Genomic DNA, 16,980 nt, shown 5'->3' with positions numbered 1-16,980 from the left:
TTCATTGGGAGATTATAGCAGCGTATAGATAATAGTGTATGGCAGTATATATTACATTTTGTTCAGTGGTATAGTAATATGTTTGGAAAGTTATCTTCAGATCTCGGTGACCTTATCTTTTCATCTACTCTCTTGTATTTGGATGCCAAAAGAGATCCTCGTGCGTTTGAGTATCCTCAAATACTAACAGGAAGTATATATTGCTTTACCACTTACTAGACTCATATTGGGATAGGTCTTACCTTGTTCATGGAAGAACAAGATGTACTACTAAAAAAGTAAACCTTTGGAAAATAACAAGGATCAGATTATGTAGTCACATGTCAGTTGTCAGTATTTTGAAATTTAAAAAATATTAACAGAATTTACTTATTTACATTCTCTACTGCTGTGTGAAATATTCCATAGCATACTTTTAAATGTTGGAAAACTACAGTAAAAACACTCTAGTAAGTGAGGGTATGCGTTGTTGGCAGAGGGATACAGAGGTCAGATCAGATTGTCTCTAGATTTACAAGAGTTATTTAAGAGGCAAGAGAATTTGAGTAAGTTGTTGGGTTTCTCTAGATTCTGCTTTTCTTACTAAAAAGCAGAATTAATAATAATCTAACACATATAAAAATATTGGATTTAGCTGAATTTAAACCTTACGAAAATCCTTCACAAATAAAGTCATAAGGAATGTAGTCGATGGGATTCCTAAAGCTTCTGTAGCATCAGGAAGCACAGAACAAAGTAAGTAGTTATTCCTATGTATAGTATGTTGGATAATATCTTCACTAATATAATGGCACATTTAGTAATGAGTTTCATATAACTTTTTTTTCAAAGTTAGGGTATAATAAATATTAACAGGCTACTCAGTGAAAAATGAGTGTTGAGGGCCAGGGTAATTGTTTCTGTTAATCTGGCTTGATACAAAGAGTGAGCACAGTTTTGTTATTTTTTTAAATCTCCTTTACTATTTAATTGGGTTAGTTGATTTTGGCTTATAGGTTTGAAATAACTCTAAGGCAAATAAAGCTTCATTTCTATCTAGAAACAAGTTCATATTTTACTACTGTATTTTGTTTCAGTCAGTAGTTTGTGGCCATTTTTATTATAGTTTTTGATCATTGGTAATCTTTTACATGCAGAAATAAAGATTTGGGAATTTAAATAACTTATTTCTATGCTGTTTTATTATGTATCTTAATTATTTTTTGTGGTGTTTCTTTTAAAAAACCAAAGTTATTTGTAAGTACAGAGGTCAGATTGTATAGTTATCATAAAAAGGCTTTTTGCTCACTGGGCTTCTGTATATTCTTGATACCTTATTTGTCCTTTTTTTCCCCCCAATGTTTTCAGATGTTTTGGAATGTTATTAAGCCCAGGTCGAAACGTGAAGAACAGTGACATGCATTTACTGGATATGGTAATGATAACCTTAAGCACATTAACCAAGTATAGATGATAGTTAATTTATATTTTAGAAGTATTTTCTATTTTAAAATTTGTCATATTGTCAAATTGTTTCTAACTTTCATCTGTATGGTAGTAATAATTTTGGAAACCCAAACTTAAAGTTACTTATGAGGGAGATATTTAGAAAAATTGTTACCAAAAACTCATATGCAAATTGAAAGCAAATTAAAGGACAGTGTTGTGGCAATGTCCATTTATTCATCTCTCTGGGTTCTTAGGAAGATGTCTTTTCTTTGAGCCAAAAATAACAAGTACATGATTATAACAGGCACATCCAGAGTGAATACGGTGCCTTTCATTTATTTTAATGCACTGTTATTAATTTGAGTACTGTAATGAATGCTTTTGTTTTCTTTAAAACATTTCTCTTTCTGAATTTATGCTCCTTTATTACCTGTCCTTAGCAAAGTATATTTACTGTAGGAGTGGTATTTATTTAAATAATTTTCTTAAAGGTTAATATGTATTTGAGAGTTGGTTATTTTATGTAAAAATAGCAAACTATCTTAACTTTTAAACAGAAATACCTTCTATATTGCACTTAATGAATATATTTACTTTGTGATTTAGAAATGTTGTAGGAAGGTCATTTTAGAGTTTCAAGTAACTATGAAATAGTAAAATATAAAGTGACTTAACTGGGATTTTTATATTTAGTGACAGCAAGCCCTACATTTTTAATCTTTTCAGTTGAGTGTTGAAAATGTCAATTAAATAGCACCAATTCTATCAACTTTTTCTTCAGGTTATATCATGCTGATGTCACATTGATTTTCTAGTGGTGCTACTGGAAAATGGTTTATTCAGCCATAAGCACATAACTGTGAGCCAGGCATTGTGGGGAGTGCTGGGTTTACAGATATGGTAAAACATAGCTCTTAGCATCTGTGGGTTTATAGATTTTTTGATAAAAAAAACAGATCTCTTAAGTATGTAACTATGGCAGTGGGTTAAGTGCTCTCCTAGCGTTGATACAATGAGCCACAGAGATCTAGAGGAAGCATTTCACGAAAAGTTACACTGAATGTGAAACGAATTAGCTATTGGGCCACCTCTCTTCCATCCCTCTTTACAACATATCAGTAATACAGGTGGTTTTACCTAAGGCAAGCCATAGCATTTTGGAGTCCTGAAAATTCCATGAGGAGGTAGTTAATAACACAGGTTCCTAGGTCTTAGAGTTTTTCAGAGTTTAAAAGATTAAGGTGAAACCATGGCAGAGATTTTTTTAAAATAAAACCTGAATGCAGATTATAGAGTTACAGATTGGCATGAACTTCTGAGGCCCCTTGTTCTTGAGTGTCTTACTTGAAGAGCAGTTCTCCTCTTTGAAGAGTCCATATTGAAATCAAAGGGCTGGTCAGCACTGAAGCTTCTGTTCAACAAATAGTTGGTAGAAGTGGGAGGGTTTGTTTCTGCAATTATCAAGAATTGTGATTTGTTATTGATCTTTGTGCTATCTTTAATACATGGTTATTGAGCTTTGGCTAGACTACATTTCATAAAAAGGAACTTATTACTTATAATGAAGACTATGGGACAATTCTGGTTACTACAAAGTTATTTCCTTATAATCATCTGAAATCATATTCCTTATATCTTTGCCTAATTAGTTTTAGTTCAGTCCTCTAGAGCAAGATATTCTTCTGACTCATTCAAATATGTGAATACTTAGAAGACAAATTTCGCTTTCTTACACTTGATTCTGATAAATTTTGGAAAATCCTGCAATTATGTTTAATTTTAGAATTTGTGAGACTTTTCTGTTTATCTTGAATAATTTTTAAACAATGCTGACTTTTCTTCCCTTTGAATATTTTCTAGTAACATGAATTGAGACTTTTTAAAAAAGATTGTATTTATTTATTTGACAGAGATCTCAAGTAGGCAGGGAGGCAGGCAGAGAGAGAGAGAGGAAGACGCAGGCTCCCCGCTGAGCAGAGAGTCCGATGTTGGGGCTCAATCCCAGGACCCCAGGACCATGACCTGAGCTGAAGACAGAAGCTTTAACCCACTGGGCCACCCAGGCACCCCGAATTGAGACCTTTTATAAATTTATACATTTAATTTAGTATAAGATCTACATGAAAGAGAAAGTCCAATTTATAAGTGAAACTAATTTTCTAGTCAAACAACTAGATTACTCATATATATATATATATATATAGAGAGAGAGAGAGAGAGAGAGTATATAAACAAAATATACACAGTATTATATACAGTATATAAACAAAGTCTTCTATAAATAAAATTGGGTTTTGGGAGATACAAATAAGAGATTCAGTTTTCTTCTAGTAGTGAGAATATTTTCAATACTGTTGGTGAGGAAAGATTTTCCTTTACCCTTCAAGGTTCTTTTGGCTGGTCTAGGAATTAAATTGACAAGAGACAGATTAGCAGGAGAGAACTGAATTTAATTACATATGTATGGGTGCTCCATAAGAATATGATGCCTGTAGGCAGTCAGACAACGAGGCTTATATGCCATTCTAAGCTAAGGAGAAGGGTTAGAAGTTGAGGACTTCGAGGGAAGGAAGATAATTCAAAGAAAATGAAAAAAGTAAATGTTTGGCAAACGTGTTTGTGAGACCACTCAGAAACAATAGGACATAGGAATTTTAACAAACAGACTGCCCATTTTCTCCCTGACTACCTCACCTACTTTATTTTATACTGTAGTTATCTAGGGTGACCCTAAGGGGGAGATAAAAGGTTCTTCCTCAGCATTTTTTTTTTTTTTAAATAAGCAGCGTAAAAATAACCCACATGCCAAAGAGACAGATTTTGTGTGGCAAAGTTTGCTTCCCTATATGAAACTAGAGAAAGCCTAACAGCAAGGTACCAAGAGCTGAAAACTCAGTAGAGGCAGGTTTCTTGGAACTGGAATGCAATTTAAAAGTCCTAGAAACGCCTCAGATAGTTTGTGGATCTTTACAATTATCCATTTATTGACACTAGACTAGTAGCTGGTCTCACAGTTAAATATACACGATTACACTGTAATCCAGTAAGCTCATAATCTGTATGTGTAAAAAGCAATAAGATTTTCATGAAACAGTTCTTACCCCTTACACGTGTAAGGAACTCTGCTATTTTTTTCTTCTACTTAATTAAAAAGTCTTGTCATAATGTACTAAGTTGATTTTAGGATCCACAAATGGGTCACCAACTGGTTTTTGGAAAACATTAGCTTGTTAGTTCTCTAGAGTCAGGATTATTTAGTTTTGTTTTCTCTGCTGGATACTTACAGACAAAGACCACAACTTAGAGTAAACTTGCATTTGCTTAAAGAATGGGTGGATTAGCCTGAACTTACTTTTTTTTTTTACTTTTTCTCTGTGTTATGTCTTTTCAGCACCATGTGTCTGCTTTACCCCACCATCTGCCTACTTGACCTCATAGCTTAAGCTTGCTCATTACTTGACAATAGTTCATCTGTGGCTTACTCTGTGATTCCCTGGCCTCTCCCTCATGGCTTTTCTGCCCATGTTCCCACTGCAAACTGCCACATTCTGTCTGTATTTCCTAATTTATTTTCCTAAGAGGAGGGCATCTAGTGGTTCCATCCTGGCCTAGTTTGAACAGAGACTTGTTGTCCAGATGTCCCTTACCTGCTGTTCCTGATTTTGTCAGCCCTGCTTGTGGTAGGCGCAGAGGAGTCAGGAGGAACTCTTCAGCAAAGATAATTGAAGAAGTATCTCTCTCTCTCTCTTTTTAAAGATGTATTTATTTTAGAGAGAGAGTTAAAGGTAGAGTGAGCAGGGGAGGGACAGAGGCAGAGGGAGAGAAATCCTCAAGCAGGCTCTCCTCTGAGTATGAGCCTGACTTGGGGCTTGATCCCACAGACCCCAAGAGAGTCAGACACTCAACTGACTGAGCCACCCAGGAGCCCCAAGAAGTATCTTTATAAGAGATTGGGAGCAAGCCAGTCTGTATAATGGAAATGTCTAGTTCAGAAACAAAAGTGCCATACTTGATGAGGAGAAACTTGTATTGAGGGCTTTTGAAGTGTAAGACAGTGTTATTGTGGTGGTGTGAGGACTACAAAGACATAAAGCTATGGTTGTTGAATTAGGCTCTTATGGTTACAAGGGACAAAGATGCACTTAGAGCACCTTAGAGACAGGAGAGGTTATTGATCTTCATGAAATCGTATGGAACCCTGCTATCTAGACTCTTCTGTCTGCCTCACCTCCCCGCAGAGGCTTAATCTTTCTTTGAGTCTCTTTATAGGTTGGGCTCCTGCTCTTTTTCCACCCCTGCTCCTGCCTCTGGTGCTCTGCCCCCCTCTTTCTGTACCTCCTTCCCCATCTCTCTCTTTCCTTCCTTCACCTTCCCTTTCTCCTTTCGCCTTTTCCTACCTTTCCTCCTCTCTCCCTCCCTGCCCATCTCTGCTCTTCTCTCTTTGTTCCTCACTCTTCCTCCCTTCTTCCTGCCTCCCAGTATGTGCCTTTGTATCTGGACTCCAGGATTATTTTTAATGAATTTTTTGTTTTCTCCATTTCTCTCTTACCAATTAGCAGTTTCCTAGTACTCTGCTGCTTTTTATATAGTGTTTCCTACTTTACAATTTCTGTTACCTTGTCACTTCATTTGATGTGTGACCTGTCAGGGCCTGATTTCTTAAAATCTTACAGCTCCACTGCTAACTGCCCATTTTGCTTTGTATTTGTCGATTGGAAGAAATATTTTGATTGGGCTAGCTATCTTTTTGGACTCAAGCACAGCACAGCTCTTTTCCAGAAATGGATTGGGCTTTTTGGGAGGCCAGATTCTCGATCTGAATGGGGGTCTAGATAGGTAGAGAGGATTAAGAGATAGGTAGAGAGGATTAAGCATAGGGAGGGAGGGAGAGAGGAAGGCGTGGAGAGACAGATGGAGACCGAGAATGAAGATGAATATATGAATGTGGTGAAGGTGCTCTGTGAGTGTCCTTTCCACGGCCTTGAGTGTACTTTATCTCCAGAACTCAGGGTTCCTACACTCAAGCTGACCACCAATACACTAGGAAAATAGACATTGTAATCACTAGCATCTGTGTGGGGGTAAAATTGAAAAAAAAAGCTTTCTCTTTGTTTTCGTCTGACCCTTTCATCACTCTTTTCATAATATGAGGAAATGGCTACAGAGAATTTAAAGTACTGTAGACAGCACTCTCTTGCATGTGCGCATGCTTGTATGCTGTGTGCTGTTCTCCCATGGGAACACCTCTAACTGCCCCCTGCCCCCTCAGCAATACATACACATAGCTGTATGGGATCCTGCTTTCACTGTGGGAGCTGCTGGCTGCTTCAGCAGAGTCAGGAGTGCGCTGGTGGACACCTTAAGGGGTGGAGGAGATGAAGAAGGGGAGGACAGAAGGGAAGGGGGGGGAGCAAGTAAAAAGGTCAAAGGGAGACGGTCAACTTGGGTGTTGACTACAAACCTTTATTAGTCTCCTAGCATTGATTACTGATCGTAAGAAAGTGTACACATACATAGATGATCGAAAAGTTTCAAATTTGAGAGGTGTTGTGATAAAATAAATGAATATTTTAAGAATATATTATAAATTAAAATGGCAGTAAAATACTAACTGCTTTTCCTTTGATTAGCTATTAGTTCAGTTAAAATATCTTCAGTGAGATCTATTCTATAGTTGTAATAGAAACTAGACATACTCATATGCTTTAAATATGTGAAATTTTGACAAGCATCCTAAGATAAACCTAAATATAACTTCATACCAATTTGCTTTTGTGAGTCAGCATATAAAGGTGTACCTTCTTTTAGCCAAGAGGTATGGCATCTAAATAGAAACTCTGAGGAAAGCTGTAAGAAAATTTAATTTCATAGGGTGACAAAAATTTTACCCCCCAAAATCCCATTTGATTGTAAGTCCAAATTTTAATAAATTTGATTGCTTAAAGTAAGATATAACTTAAAATGTTGATTTTCTTGATATTTATATTCTCAGTGATTTCTCTCTGAACTTTTCCAGGAATCCATGGGCAAGAGCTATGATGGGAGGGCTTACGTTATTACTGGCATGTGGAACCCCAATATACCAATATTTCTGGCACTTAATGAAGAAACCCCAAAAGGTAAATTTTCTCAGAGGATTCATTATTACTTGCTTTAAATTTTATGTTATGGTCAATGTTGTTTCGCTGCATTTTTTGAAATTCTAGTGCTTATTTAAAGTGAAGTTATTCTCATTTAGATTTTAAAGTTTTTTTTTTTTCTTGAGAGATTTTATTTATTTGACAGACAGAGATCACAAGTAGGCAGAGGGGCAGGCAGAGAGAGAGGAAGGGAAGCAGGGTCCCCGCCGAGCAGAGAGCCGATGTGGGGCTTGATCCCAGGACCCTTTGCCCGAAGGCAAAGGCTTTAACCCACTGAGCCACCCAGGCGCCCCTAGATTTTAAAGTTTTTTAATACTTTATGCATTTATGGGGAAAACGTCCACTATTCAAACGAATCTACCTCAAAGGTATGTGAATTAGTTTTATTAGATTACGTAGAAAGTATTTGGTGTTTGTGTTTCATATGTTATCATAGAATTATTTGAGGGCAATGACAGACACAAACAACTGTCCCACCCAGGTGCTCCTGTTTGGTCTTCTATTAAGGGATTATGTACTTTAAACTTTATTTCCTCTATTAAAATAAACTTTCTATAATATTATATTAAAATAATATTCTTGGGGTGCCTGGGTGGTCAGCTCTTGGTTCTTTTGAGGTCATGATCTCCTGGGTTATGAGATCAAACCTGTGTGGGGCTCCAATCTCAGGGGAAGCTTGCTTCGGATTTTCTCCCTTTGCCTCTCCTCCCCCTCGTGTGTGCACATGCATGTGTGTGCTCTCTCTCTCAAATAAGTAAGTCTTAAAAAATATTCTTACTCGAAAGATAATGTACTTTATTTTATTTTAAAAAAGATTTTATTTACTTGACAGAGACACACAGCAAGAGAGGAAACACAAGCAGTGGGAGAGGGAGAGGGAGAACCAGGCTCTCCGCTGAGCAGGGAGCCCAACGTGGGACTCGATCCCGGGCCCTGGGATCATGACCTGAGCCAAAGGCAGATGCTTAACAACTGAGCCACCAAGGCGCCCCAACATAATATATTTTAAATGTAAAATTATTTCATAAGGCAGAAAAAATACCTGATTTCTAAAATTTCCAAATGATATCCTTGAGATTATAAATTACTCAGAGGATTTATGAATCAGAGTTTGATTTTTTACAGAGGAAGTTGAAGTTCTAGAGATGAAATGTCTTGGATCTTTTTACTAAATTGCCAAGTTGTGTATTCTGTTTTATGTTTTGTGTTATTGTCTCTTAAACTTTGACGTACTCCCCTTGGACTTTTAAGGCCTGCCAGGGCAAGTACAATGTCTAGAGAATCCTTGTTTCTCTTGAATTGGCAGGTAGAATTTATTTAAAAAGAATGTAATCATTTTTTGTTGAATTTGATATTAATAGAAGTACAGTTGATGTGTATAAATGTTGTATTTTTTTTTAAAAAAAACATTGTTGAAGGTTTCTTCTAATGATGGGCTTATTTGAACTTTAACTGAGAACTAAAAATGCTGGACAAAGTGAATTTTAAAAATACTTCAGAAGTGGGGCACCTGGGTGACTCAGTGGGTTAAGCTTCTGCCTTCAGCTGCTTCCCCCCCCCCCCAACTGCCTCTCTCCCTACTTGTGATCTCTCTCTCTCTCTGTCAAATAAATAAATAAAATATTTTAAAAAAATATTTCAAAAGTAACAAAGAAATAACGATATTGATTAGCCAAACCAGAGACTGAAAAACCCAATGAGGGGTGCCTGGATGGCTCAGTCAGAGGGTGAGACTCTTATTCTCAGGGTCAAGAGTTCAAGCCCCATTTTGGACATGGAGCCTACTTAAGAAAAAAAAAAAAAAAAAGAAAGAAAAAAAAAGAACCACTCCCCTGCCCACTGAATCTCAAGCAGGGTAAATAAAATAAAACCCATATTTCAACCTATCATGTTGAAACTAAAGAAAACCAATAGACACTAGCCCAGAAGATTCTAGATTCTTATTAAAGGAAGGCTGTGGCCAAGTAAACACTTTAAATAATAACTGAAATTTTGACTGATAGCACTATACTCATGCCTAAAACTACTTGCCAGGCTCTGATACGGATCTGTAACTGTACAGAACTATTTCATCAGAGCCTTAGTGACTTTCTTGAGCATGTGTTGAGGGGAGAACGAGGATTCCGACGGATCTCCAGGGACTTCCCTTAAATCACACAACATTTAAATATTCATTAAATAGCCTGTTCCAATACAAACAATATAGTGAAGGTTGAGAGTCTCTTCTCATTTGACAGTTCTTTCCATGCAACTCACCAAAGTGAATAATTTCTTCTATCCCTTTTTATAAGATAAAAGGACAAATCCTATAAATTTCTAGAGGCATTCTGGGAAATTGGAAAGATAGTTTTAGTTTAAAAGATATTCTGACTATTTTACCTAATTTTTATATTAAGAACCTGATCCGGGGAAGGAAAATTAAGTTTTCAGAGGTGATTTTGACCATTGATTTAGATAGGGTCATGAGTATTGAGAAACATACTTGGAGAATGTGGTCATCTATTTAATCAAAGCTATAATATAACATTTACAATTAAACACAGAAAGTGACAATCTGATTGGAAAGAACCTTCTTGGGAAAACTTAACAACAAAGCCAGCATGACATACAGTAAATTTCTGCCACAGATAAGCGAGTGTACATGACGGTGGCAGTGGATATGGTCGTCACAGAGGTCGTGGAACCTGTGCGCTTCCTTCTGGAGACAGTAGTACGTGTGTACCCTGCGAATGAGCGGTTTTGGTATTTCAGCAGGAAGACTTTCACGGAGACTTTCTTCATGAGGTTGAAACAGGTAGGGTCTTTTTTTCTTTACTTGTAATAACCTATATATATATTTTCTATTTTTAAAAAATTATTTTTATTAATATATAATGTATTATTAGCCCCAGGGGTAAAGGTCTGTGAATCATCAGGTTACACATTTCACAGTACCCACCATAACACATTTTCTATTCTTTTTTAACACCAAGATAATTTCTTAAGTAGTGATAAAAAGTGACAAAAACTTATCAAATAATCAAGTGATAGAGTCAACCAATAGAATATTTGAAAAATCTACATCTAGGTCATGTAAATTAAAAAAAACCCAGCTCTGTTTAATAAGTACGTACTCTTTTCACTAGAAACTTGTACTATATATCTGTGAAGTATCCACATACTTAAGAGAAATACTGATTTATATGTATGAAACAACATCCTTTTATATATATTTATTTAGAACCAAAAAGACAGGGCACAGAAATAGCATATCTTTATGAAGTTATAATGAAAAAAATTTCCAAGTAACACCTGGGATTAATTTTCATAGTTATTTCTACCAAGATATTATATGAATACATTATGTGACTTATCAGTAAGATCATAAAAGTATTTTAATACTTAATTAACAAAAGTGGAGTTTCTCTGACATCCCCAAATTAGGCAATGTTAGTAGGTAAAAATACATAATTTTTGTTTTGTAGTGAAGGAAGACGATACTAGTGAAAAATAATTTGGATCGTAATAGGGTCTGTTTTCTGAAATGAGGGTAAAATGCTCTATTTGAGTAATGGAAATCCTTTATATACTATTTAGTACTGCCATTTCCCAAATTTAGTCATGCTTGCTGGTGGATAGACTGCAATATGTGAAATGTAATGTGGTAAAAGCAAGTATCAGCACAGTGAACAGATAAAGAAGCTGCTTACCCATTTTCATATTAAAAAAAAAGTCATTGCTCAGTTAGGCTTCATATACTACATATTTTGAATTACTGTGTTTTTTGGCTTTCATAAAATTATCAGAGTGATGGTTTGATATAACTTTTATTGCTATTTGGATTATTTCTTTTTTTTGTAGCATATTCTAAGGAAGAATATATGAACAGCATTCAAAATATTAGCCTCTTAAGTATCTTTGCATATTTTATTATGGAATATTTTCCTTTCTCCCTCCTTTCTTTTCTTTGCTTTTTTGGTAGCTTAATTGTTCTATCAAAGAATTCACTTTTCATTTTGAACTGAAGGATTATTCAGAGTTGTGTGAGAGCAAATAAAGGCTCTGTATAGAAAGTGGTCATCATTCTTCCCAGTGACCGTTAATAAATTATGATGTGAATTCTTCCTTCTTGAGACCTGATAAAAAGTTAGCTTCTTCCCATATCTATCTATCTATATATCTTCCCATATCTATATATCTGTATACTATATCTATATATCTATCCACACACACATTTATGGCAAGGTAAACAAGAGTACTAAGATTTATGTATTTATATACATTTCAAGAATATATGTATTACAGTAGATTTTTATAATTAAATGTATTTTCATATTTTAAAAACTACTGATGTTGAGTGACTGAGTAGCAGGTAGTAAAATATTAAAAATACCGCCCAAGGTCATTTCATGTGATTAAGAAGATTAAATAAGATTTACGTATAATATTCAGCTCTACTAAATGTGAGACAGATGTATTTTTTATGTTAATTTTTTATTGTGAACAATTTTATGCCACAATATTAGAAAATGTAGATGAAATGGACAAAATCCTCAAAAATACAATTTATCTAAATGATGGACGTAGGGATAAATAGAAAATCTGAATTGCCATATGTATAAAACATGTTGAATATGCAATTAAAATTTTTCCTACAAAGTGAACTCAGTCTGAATGCCTTCAAACACCTACACACTTACGAAATACAGACACAAACATGTAAACACACACGCACACACACATGCACATACCAAGCTACACAGGCTTCCCCTGAGAATAGAGAAGGAAGGAATACTCCCTGACCACATTTTATCAGGCCAGAAAATAAATTGACGTGAAAACCTGACAGAGAAACTACAAAATGGAAAAACCACAGTAAACTCTCTCACATGCACTCAGATGTAAATTCCTAAACAAAATATTTGCACACAAGATTCAGTGATTTATAAAATGGATAATTATATATCATTACCATGCAGGTATGGTTTTAAGTTGTTATTTAAGTTCCTGTTAGTTAATGTACAGTGTGATACTAGTTTCAGGTGTACAGTGCAGTGATTCAGCACTTGCTTACAACATCTGGAGCTCATGACAAGTGCACTGTGAGACTGATTTAAGTGAATATCAAATACGAAGAAGGTGGTTTCTAACTTTAGTGGTATAATCTGTGTTCAAGAAGAAGAGTGGAAAGTTGTGGAGACTGAAGGCGTACCTGCCCTGAGCAGAAATAATGAAAAGGAGGAAAATAATTGAAATCTATAGAGTTAAATGAATTATTAAAATTTATATGGATAATTATTGCAAGAATGGAAACTGTAACTTCTTACTGAAAGTCATGCTATGCTGCAGGAGGGCTAAGCTAGTTTTCTTTCAATATTTCAGAGACTAGGTTGTTTTGTGGCTGTTGATAATAATTTGGAGATGTTAGTCTAGACTAGACAACCTTGGTAGAAAGAAGGAGTTACATGAGCATCTAATGCAGTTCAAGGTTACCTTGGAATCTCTGGGACCAGGCCATTCCTAACGTAAATGATTCTGGGTGACTGCACTTGCTGAATAACCCCAGAACCAGTTCTCTACTCAAACGGATTAGGTCAGATTCCTGGGGCATAATAACCAACCAGATGGGATTTGCTGTATTCTATCCCATTGCTCTTTAGGTCTGTTTTTAGACCAATACCACAGTATGGACCACTATAACTTTTTAGTAATTTTTAAAGTCTGATGTTCTAAGATTTCTGAAGTTTTTCAAAAGTTTTTTTTTGTCTCTCATATTTTTTGTATTCTCTTCAGAATTTTAGAAATAATTTGTCAATTTGTAGAAAACAATCCCAATTTTGATTGGGATTGCCTTCTATCTATATATCACTTTGGAAAGACTTGCTATATTAACAGCATTGAGCCTTTCCCATATATGCAAAGCCTACAGCTAATATCCTTAGTGGGGAAAAAACCAAAAGTCATTCCCTTAAGGTCAGCAATAAGACAAGGATGTTCACTCTCACCACTTTTATTCAACATTGTATTGGAAGTTCTAGTCACAGCAATCAGACAAGAGAAAGAAAAGACATCCAAATCAGTAAGAAAGAAGTAAAATTTTCACTATTTATATATGACATGATATTCTATATAGAAAATATGAAAGACTCCACCAAAAGCTGCTAAAACTGATAAATTTGGTAAAGTCACAGGAAACAAAACCAGTGTACAGAAATCTCTTGCCTTTCTATATACCAATAATAAAGCAGCAGAAAGAGAAATGAAGAAAACAATCCCATTTACAAATTGCACCGAAAACAAAAGGTTACTTAGCCGTAAACCTAACCAAAGAGGTGAAAGTCCTATACTCTGCAAACTATAAACCACTGATGGCAAAAACAGAAGATGACACAAAGAAAAGGAAAGACATTTCATGTGTAGGGATCAGAAGAACAGATATTGTTAAAATGTCTGTACTGTCCAAGCAGTCTACATATATAATGCAATCCCTATCAAAAATACCACCAGCATTTTCACTGAATTAGAATAAACAATCCTAAAATTTGTATGGAACCACACACACACAAAAAAATCCCCAAATAGGCAAATCAGTCTTAAAAATGAAAAATGAGGGCGCCTGGGTGGCTCAGTTGGTTGGGCGACTGCCTTCGGCTCAGGTCATGATCCTGGAGTCCCGGGATCGAGTCCTGCATCGGGCTCCCTGCTTGGCAGGGAGTCTGCTTCTTCCTCTGACCCTCCCCCTTCTCATACTCTCTCTCTCTCTCAAATAAATAAATAAAATCTTTAAAAAAAAATGAAAAATGAAGCTGGACACATCAAATTCTAGACTTCAAGTTTTATTACAAAACTGTAGTGATCAAGGGAGTATGGTACTAGCACAAAAACAAACATACGTCAATGAATCAGAATAGAGAGCCCAGAAATAGACCCATGATTACAGGTCAGTTAATCTTTGACAAAGCAGAAAGAATATCCAGTGGGAAAAAGACCATCTTTTCAACAAACAATGTTGAGAAAACTGGGACAGCAATATGCAAAAGAGTGAAACTGGACCACTTTCTCACACCATACAGAAAAAATAAATTCAAAATAGATTAAAGACCTAAATGTGAGAAGTCAAACAATAAAAATCCTAGAGGAGAACACAAGCAGTAATGTCTCTGACATTGACTGTAGCAACTTTTTTCTAGATAGATTCCTGAGTCAAGGGAAACTCAAGCAAAAATAAATTATTGAGACTGCATCAAAATATAAAGGAAACAGTGAAACTAAAAGGCAGCCTATGGAATGAAAGAAGTTACTTGCAAAGGGGTTAGTATCCAAAATATATAAAGAACTGATACAAGTCAGCACCCCCCAGTAATCCAATTTAATTAAAAATGTGCAGAGGATACAAACATTTTTCCAGAGAAGACATACAGATGGTCAACATACACATAAAAGATGCTCATCCTCATTTATCATCCGTGAAATGCAAGTCCATACTACAATGAGATGTCACTGTACACCTGTCGGAATGGCTAAAGCCAACAACATAGGAAACATTTGTTGACAAGGATGTGAAGAAGGAGGTAACAGGGTTCCTTCTTCTGTTGGTAGGAATCCAAACTGGTATTGAGGTTTTTCAAAAAGTTAAAAATAGAACTGCCCTATGATCCAGCAATCACACTAGTGGGTATTTACCCAAAGAATACAAAAACAGTAATTCGAGGGAATGCAGGCACCCCTATGTTTTCAGCAGGATTATTTGCAGTAGCCAAAATGTGGAAGCAGCCCCAAGTTTCCATCAACTAAGGAACGGGTAAAGAAGAGGTGGTATATATACAGTAGAATATTATTCAACCATAGAATAGAATGAAATCTTGCCATTTGCAACAACATGGATGAAGCTAGACAGTATGATGCTAAGTGAAACAAGTCAAAGACAAATACCATATGATTTCACTTATATGTGGAATTTAAGAAACATAACAAATGAACAAAGAGAAAGGAGAGAGGGAGTGAGACAAACAAGAAACATACTCTTAATTCTGGAGAGCAAATTGATGGTTTCAAGAGGGAAGGTAAATGAGAGGATGGGTGAAATACATTTTGGGTATTAAGGAGTACAGTTGACATAATATGCACCAGGTGATTAAAAGTAAAAACTTAAAACCCACTGTCAAGCCTTCCAGTCAATGGACATGGCATATCACAAGCTATATAGCTTTTCTTTAATTCCTCTCAGCAGTGTTATGCCACTTTTAGTATATGGGTTTTATTCATATTTTGTTACATTTGTCTCCAAGTATTTAATATTTTTATGTGACTAAAAGATACATTTTGTAATTTTAAGTATTTGATTGTTCATTGCTAGAATATAAACATTTGCTTTTTGTATATTGACCTTACTTTCTGCAATCTTGCTAAGTTTGTTTATTAGTTTTTATAAATCCCTGGGTGTTTTTCATATACACTATGATGTCCTCAGTGTATGAAGACAGTTTATATCTTTCTTTCTAATCTGAATGCTTTATTTTCTTTTTCTTGTTTTGCTGAGTGTTGGGTTTTATGAAATATTTTTTTGTGTGCATATATTGAAGTTGTTCCTTTTTTCCTCCATTATTATGCTGAATGACACTGATTCTTTGAATGTTAAGCTAACTTTGCATTCTTCAGGATAAGCCCCAGTTATCCTAATACCATGATGGTATTCATTTTATATATTAGTCATGATAATCTTTTTATATATAAGCTAGATTTGAATTAGTAATACTTTGTTAATGATTTTTATGTCTATTTTAATGAGAAATATTGGTCTGTGGTTTTCTTGTAATGTCTTGGTCAGATTTTAGTAGTAGCTTAATGTTCTCACAAAATGCATTGGAATTTGTATTTTCTATTTGCTTAAAGAATTTAAGATTATGCTATTTTTTCCTTAAATGTTGGGTAGAATTCACCAGTGAAACCATTTGGGCCTATAGCTTACTTTGTGGGAAGGCTTTTAGTTATCAGTTTAATTTCTTTAGTAGATCCTGTGTTACTTTGTTTATTATTATTTTATTTCTTTTTGAGTTGTGGTGATTTGTATCTCCAAGAAATTTTCAGTTTAATCAAGAATATTGCTTAAAATATTGTCTTATTTTCTTTTTAATGTCTCTAGGATTTGTAGGACCTTCTTTTATTTCTGACATTGGTAGTTTATATATTCTTTCTTCTTTTTAAAATTAGCCTAACTGGAGGTTTATTAATTTTATTGACATTCTTCTCTCAAAAAATCAGTTTTCGATTCACTGTTTTCCCAGTTGTTTTCTGTTCATTCCTTTTGTTTTCTTTGTTATTTCTTTTTTTCCCCTCCTGCTTTGGATTTAACTTTTTTTCTTTTTCTAGTTCTTAATGTAAAGATTAGATCCCTGATTAAAAAAATTTTTTTGATGTCTTTTCATTTTTTTTT

At 35.0% G+C, this 16,980-nt stretch overlaps 1 protein-coding gene across 4 annotated transcripts in view; it reads left to right on the top strand.

Moving 5' to 3' along the window:
• The window catches only part of RABGAP1L (RAB GTPase activating protein 1 like), a 769,947-nt gene that overhangs the window by 126,206 nt on the left and 626,761 nt on the right, over positions 1-16,980 (top strand). For all 4 annotated transcript variants that reach the window (XM_059412860.1, XM_059412861.1, XM_059412863.1 and 1 more), the window contains exons 8-10: positions 1,348-1,414; positions 7,445-7,547; positions 10,196-10,362. In XM_059412860.1, the coding sequence (XP_059268843.1) occupies positions 1,348-1,414; positions 7,445-7,547; positions 10,196-10,362 (337 nt within the window). The remainder of the gene's footprint in view (positions 1-1,347; positions 1,415-7,444; positions 7,548-10,195; positions 10,363-16,980) is intronic.

Source organism: Mustela nigripes, chromosome 10 (genome assembly GCF_022355385.1).
Source record: "Mustela nigripes isolate SB6536 chromosome 10, MUSNIG.SB6536, whole genome shotgun sequence".
Lineage (NCBI taxonomy): Eukaryota > Metazoa > Chordata > Mammalia > Carnivora > Mustelidae > Mustela > Mustela nigripes.
Note: the sequence above shows the minus strand (reverse complement) of the source record. Positions and strands in the feature narration are given on the sequence as shown.